The sequence below is a fragment of the Monopterus albus genome, unplaced genomic scaffold (genome assembly GCF_001952655.1).
Source record: "Monopterus albus unplaced genomic scaffold, M_albus_1.0 scaffold65.1, whole genome shotgun sequence".
NCBI classification, from domain to species: domain Eukaryota; kingdom Metazoa; phylum Chordata; class Actinopteri; order Synbranchiformes; family Synbranchidae; genus Monopterus; species Monopterus albus.
Window position 1 is genome coordinate 1,525,728 of NW_018127945.1, and position 6,646 is coordinate 1,532,373.

Below are 6,646 nucleotides of genomic sequence, written 5' to 3' on the forward strand. Positions count from 1 at the left end.
CTGGTAATGGCCAACCAACCGGACATAGTAGTGGTGGACAAACAAAAGAAGAAGGCCGTAGTGATAGATGTAGCAATCCCAAGTGATAGCAACATCAGGAAGAAGGAACACGAGAAGCTTGAGAAATACCAAGGGCTGACAGAAGAAAAGATGTGGAAGGTGAAGGCACAAGTGGTCCCCGTGGAAATAGGAACATCTGAGATCTCTGTCCAGAAGAGTGCAGTCCTAGTAACAGCTAATATACTGTGCAGGACCCTCAAGCTCCCAGGCTTCTGGTAGAGGACCCGAGTTTGAAGGAAGGAATAAAAGACCACCCCAAAGTGGGGCGATTGGGTAATTTTTATATATAAAAAATGCCATTGTTGATCTTGGACTATGAAGGTATTGCCCTGAGTGTTGTCATTCGGTTTTTTGAGGTTTAAGGTGCCTAGGGGTACACCACATGCAACAGGATAGAATTAAAAGTGTGAATCTAAGGCTACTCTGAGGCCTTACATTGAATACCCACTACATTTTTGAGTATGCAATGGTCATCTGTATAACATTGTTAAAGTGGCCTCATTTCCTGAGTTCCAGAGAGCTTATGATTAAGGATAGCAATAACGTTTTGTTCTGCTACATATTCTAGACAGCAGTGATGGTCCCAAAATTATAAACATCTATGCAGGAGGAAACTGCTCTTTTGCAGCGTGCACGTCTAATGAGGTATAATACACAAACACGTACAGTATAAACCTTAATTGTAGAAGGTTTAATAATACCTTTACCCCAATTACTGATACATGCAAAGTGATTTTTCTAAACCAAACATTTCCTCTTTCTTCTTTTTTTTTCACAGAACATTCACCAGGGGTCAAACACTGACATTATGAACCGTGTAACACAGAACTCAGTTGATGATATGATTGACAAATGGCTTTCTAACTGTGATATAAAATTCAGTAAACAGATGAAACTGTGAGTATCATGCAGTATTAGTTATTTTTCTCTCAGTATATAATTGGTTTGTTGAATAGTTCAGCTTTTTATTACTGTTATTTGGCTCCAAAGCTATTAACATGAACCCTTTACAGGGAAATACAGAGGATGTTTTCCTCTGCATCCTGTGTGAATCAAAGCTTCCTGGATCAAAGGTAAACACAAAGTCTCTGCACATGATCATCACTTATATCTCTTGATTTGTATTCTATTCCCATATACTTTCTGTGTGCTTAGCAAAGATAAACATTTCCAGACCTCACCCAAGTATTCTGGCCTGAATTTATCTTTTGCACAAAAGAAACTGGAGGAACTTGTGAAGAAGGATGATGTGTATGAGGAGGTATGAAACTGAAATGTGACTATACAGTACATATATGCTTGGTATATGTTCAGTAATTAACTAGAAAAAAGTGGGATGTTATACAAATGATTGTTTAACTGTAAGTTATACAAAGTATTTCATCAACAGGTTGAGGCTGCTGTTCTGAAATTGCTCCCCTCTCTTGTTGCGACACCAGTGGGAGTGGAGGGGCTGAGGGTCTACCTGCTTCTCAGTGAGCTTCTGCATGTGGTCCAGAAACACAAAAGGCAACAGAACACAAAGCTTGCAGAGGCAGTCGCTGCTGCCATACTCAGCTTGTCTGAGGAGAGTCTCCAGGTCATAGGTATCATGAGAGATAACTGTTTGAATGTTTGAGAGGCTTCATTTATCATTAATCACAAATTCATATAATGATGTTCTCCTCTGACCTGCAGTACCCTACATCTAAACCCAGGGTCTGTGTCTGCATTTGGCACATTCTCTCATTTTGATAAGATACTTTACATTAATTGCAATAAGATGGCCCTTTACAGAGTCTTGAGTGTGCCACTTATATAGCGTTTGACTTTTGCAAATTATAATCAGTTACAGATACTGAATTTAAAATCTATAAATATAATTTAAATATCTGTAAATATATTTTACAGATATTTAAAATAAATACAGATGACGATAAAGTGCTTATGGAACTGAACAGAAATGGCAAAGGGTAAAGCAGGAAGCAAATGTAAATTGTAAAATGAGTGAAATAGACAGAACACATAGGCAAATAAAATAACAAAGTCTAATTTAAAATAATTTTAAGCTAATTCAAATATGATTGTATTATTAATTTGTTATAAATATTAATAACAAATGTTATGGACTTTCTAGAAACACATATTTGTGTATCAGCTCTGTTTGCAAATGCTGTCTTCCTCAGGGGACTGGTGGTGCTCACTGCTGCCCTCCACCATGATTAAGCATGTTAAGGTGTGGAAGCAGGCCCTCTCAGTGATCCTGCCCTCTGGGCCTCGTACCTCTGCAGATAACATTAGAGTCAGAAACCTGCTACTAGTCCTCCAACATATGTACAATGTTAGTATCATTTGTCTCACATTTCCTGTGATTTTTCAAATCACACCTCTGTAATTCTACTCACCAAAATGCTTTCTGTTTACTGTATGGTTACCAACTTTTCTTAATATACATATTTTAAAGGCCAACAACAGGATTGTAGGACTTCAGAGAATTCCTGAAAAAACATATTGTGTGGAAATTCGCCAAGAATTTCTTCAAGAGGATCTGAGACTTTGGCACTCACAGGTAAAAAAAAAAAAAAGATAAAAACGTACTGCAAGTTAACAAAAATTGGTTTGAACAGATCTCAAGATGGGAGACATCTTGTTTTTGCTCTCATTATGTCTATCACTTTTCATATGGTGTTAATTCATGTAAACATGTAAAAACACAATTTTGTAAAATCCATCATTGTTGGTAAAAGTTATGTTTTAATGTGCTCTTTTTCAGGATAAGAATGATCAGCCGCTTATCCTATTTAAGTTCCCATTTGTGATGGATCTAAAATCAAAGAAAATGGCTTTTGACATGTATTCTTTGTACATTCAGGTAACTTAAGCCTGGAACTCTCCAATAATCAACTGTATTGTACAGTTTGCATTACTGTTAGAAACAATAATGTAATTTTACCTAATTTTAGAGCTGCACTCATCAATATTTTAAACAAACAATAGATAACAGTGTGTAATGTGAAAGGGATCGCACAGAATTATCACCTGATTCTTCAGTTACCCACAGCTCTACAGCCTGTAGCTTTGCTGTTTTGGTTCACTCTCAGCCTCAGTTCCAGTACCAGCAGCAGCTGTTTTCACTGAGCTTTGAAAGCTTTTGAAAGCTGGTGAACATATTGAGGCATGTAGCAGCTAATGAGCAGGATGATTTGGTGGAGATCAAAGTTTGAGTGAATACTGAGGTGACCAGAAACATGAATCTAAATAAATACTAATGTTGCTCAGTGTCTGCTGAATTTGTAAATTTGCAACGAATAGATGTTTGGTATAATAATCTTAGAAAGTGATAATATGTCAGTGTTATTTTTACTGTTTTGCACCATGGTAAAAAAAAAAACACATAATGCAGCCTTAAATAATAAAATGCATGATCTTATAGCACATAAACATATAAAATTGAAAAATGGCCATTGTGGATTGTATTATAGCGTGAACAGGCACAACCAAAGATGACTTGGCTTCATGGATGGAAGCAAGAATATTTTGAACTGAAGTTGAAGCGAGAGTCACTTTTAAAGGATACCTTCAAACAGCTTGGCTCAGCTGCTGCTCATCCCAGTGCCTTCAAGAAGCCACTTGTGGTAAGTACTTCATTTTGGCCTCTGCATCATTTTACTCTCCTCTGCAGCAAGCGTCTTTCTAACAGGAAGAATTCTAACTTCTATTTTGAAGGTCTATTTTGATGAGGACCCAAAGGTCACAGATGTCTACAAAAGAGACCTGTTTCACTATTTGTTTCGTGACATGGTGTCAACAAAATCTGGGATGTTCATGTTTAATGACTCCAAAACACTGGCATGGTTCCCTTCCAGAGTAAGACTTTATGATCATACATGAAAATTATTGTTTAACTGCAGATTCCTGGATTCACTTTATTTAATTGATTTCCTGCTCATGATTATGAAGAATAATGGAACAACAGGCAGTTTTGGTTATGCAGTTTACAAACCATGAAAAATCATTGACATATGTTCAAATGATTTCCAGGGGTTTTGATTGTTTCCACTGTTATTATTACAGGCAACAAAGAAGGACAAGAGAAATTTCTTCCTGTTTGGGTTTCTGTGCGGACTAGCCTTGTACAACCAGTGCATCCTTAACTTACCCTTCCCACTGGCTCTGTTCAAGAAGCTGCTCGATGAGAAGCCTTCACTAGAGGATATGATGGAATTCAATCCATGTGAAGGACGGTCAGTATTCATCTAAAATTAGTAATACACATTTGTTGTGACTAAAGGGTCACAGTTGATTTTTTTAGTATAACAGTTTTTGTATTACTCTGTTCAAAGGAATCTACAGTGCATCTTGGACTATGAAGATGATGTTCTAGAGAACCTGTGTATGTGTTTTGAGGTTGGTGTTTCACCCTAAAAGATGGAAGATGGCTTGCTAGCTGTTTCATTTATATTATCATAGAGTATTACAATGGTTTTTCTATGATATTGCTAACCTTTTCTCTTTCATAACTGATGAACAGATGAACTGGGATGAGATGAAGGTTGACCTTGATCCCCACAATCCTGGAAAACTAGTGACAAGTGAAAATAAGTAAGACTGTACACTCAAATCTATAATCTTAAATCTAACTGTAGGTATTTATAGTAATGTTGAAAGGTCTCAGGCCACCATTAGTTTAATTGTTTTAGTGAGGTTGTGATGATGATTTCTATTTATTTTTTAGTCTCTTTATTATGATATAACCAGAAAATACAGTACAGGAAATATGTACACAGTATTAAAAAACAACATTTTCAGATCAAAATGGCTTCTACAGTCCAAAGTCAGTATTTAGTGTGAGCTCCCTTTGCACTTAGTAGAGCTTGAATCTTCTTGGGGAGACTGTTTCAAAGTCTTTGATTCATCTCACCATAATACTCTCTTCCACTGATCTTCAGATCAATCTTTGTGAGCCTTTGCATATTTCAGCCTGTCCCTCTTCTGAAAAAGTGACTTTTTGGCTGCTGTCCTTCCACAAAGGCTGTTCCTATTCAAGATTCTTTGGAACATGGAAGGATCAACTTGGCATTCAGATGAAGTTGCTAGATGCTGGGCCAGAGCTTTGCTGGATTTCCTTCAGACTCTCAAAGAATATACTTCTCATCAGTTTTCTTGGTCTTCCACCCCTGTGTTTGTCCTTGACCTCTCCGGATTCTTCATATTTCTTTAGAATTACTTCTGGAGTATCCAGTTTGTTTGCTGATTTTTTTCTGACATTTCTGTTTTTTAACACTGTGTACATATTTCCTATGTTTTCCAGTTGCATTCTGATAAAGAGACTGAGAAATATAGTATAAGTATAGTCATCAAGATCAAGAATCTTTATTGTCATTATGCATAGCACAACAAAAAATTTTCCGGCAGCTCTCAGCTTAAAAGACACATTATTTAATAACACACAATTGTATAAGTCAATATAAAAATATGAACAAATAAAAAGGGATGTATGGGACCTAATCAGGTCAGCAGCATGTTAGCAGCAAAAGAGTGTAGTAACATTATAAGGTGCAGCTCAGTGCAAATCTCAGTCTTTAGGAAGAGGTGTGAGCATGGGTGTGTGTCTGCATAGGTCCAATGTTCTGTGTCTGTGTCTGTCCATAGGAGGGAGGTTGTGTGTGTGTGACTAGGGGTTAGGGGGGTGATTGATTTCACAGCTCTGGGGAAGAAGCTGTGTCTCAGTCTGTTGTAGTCTTTATATTCCTGTACCTTTTCCTGGAGAGAACAGACTGTTGCCTCGGTGGGTGGGGTCTGCAGCAATCTGTCCGGCCCTCCTCTGGATCCAGTCAGTGTATAGTGAGTCCAGATCCAGAAGAGGACTCCCTAGAATGCTCTGAGCTGTTCTCACCACCCGGGTCAAGTCCTTTCTGTCCTGTGCAGTGCAGGTCCCGTACCACACTGTTGCACTAAGACAGAGGATGCTCTCTACTGTCGCTCTGCAGAAGTTTGCGAGCAGCTGAGAGGAGAGACCAGCATATTTCAGCTTCCTGAGGAAGAAAAGCCTTTGCTGGGCTTTCTTCACCAGGTAGGATGTGTTCAGAGACCAGGTCAGGTCAGATGTGATGTGGATGCCCAGGAACTTGATGTTATCCACATAAGTGCTAGGATGCTCCAGGTGGGACAGGGTTGTGTGTAATGCTATTGAGACAGCATCCTCTGTTGATCGGTTCTCTCTGTAGGCGAACTGATGGCTGTCCAGACCAACAGGGATGACGTCCTTGATGTGCTTTAGAATGAGCCTCTCAAACCACTTCATGATTACTGGTGTCAGAGCAACAGGGTGGTAATCACTGAGGCAGGTGACATCTGATTTCTTTGGCACACGCACAATGAAGCAAGATGCTGGGACAGGTTAAAAATGTCCAAGAAAACTCCTGCCAGTTGGTCAGCACATAGCTTCAAAACCCAGCCTGACACCCTCTCTGGTCCTGCAGCTTTGTTGGTGTTGATCCTCCTCAGGGTGGAGCTGCAGGACAAGAGGCTGGTGCTGTTCCTTGAGCTGAGGGAGATGTACTGCTGCCAGGTGTATTGAAGCGTGCAAAGAAACTATTCAGAGTGT

At 38.9% G+C, this 6,646-nt stretch overlaps 1 protein-coding gene across 2 annotated transcripts in view; it reads left to right on the forward strand.

The window, feature by feature from the left end:
* LOC109962584 (probable E3 ubiquitin-protein ligase HERC4) overlaps positions 1–6,646 on the forward strand; it is an 18,831-nt gene that overhangs the window by 9,301 nt on the left and 2,884 nt on the right. For both annotated transcript variants that reach the window (XM_020604440.1, XM_020604441.1), the window contains 13 exons: positions 629–705; positions 839–957; positions 1,074–1,133; positions 1,216–1,321; positions 1,451–1,646; positions 2,226–2,380; positions 2,504–2,608; positions 2,813–2,911; positions 3,522–3,674; positions 3,766–3,906; positions 4,114–4,283; positions 4,383–4,446; positions 4,571–4,641. In XM_020604440.1, the coding sequence (XP_020460096.1) occupies positions 629–705; positions 839–957; positions 1,074–1,133; positions 1,216–1,321; positions 1,451–1,646; positions 2,226–2,380; positions 2,504–2,608; positions 2,813–2,911; positions 3,522–3,674; positions 3,766–3,906; positions 4,114–4,283; positions 4,383–4,446; positions 4,571–4,641 (1,516 nt within the window). The remainder of the gene's footprint in view (positions 1–628; positions 706–838; positions 958–1,073; positions 1,134–1,215; positions 1,322–1,450; positions 1,647–2,225; positions 2,381–2,503; positions 2,609–2,812; positions 2,912–3,521; positions 3,675–3,765; positions 3,907–4,113; positions 4,284–4,382; positions 4,447–4,570; positions 4,642–6,646) is intronic.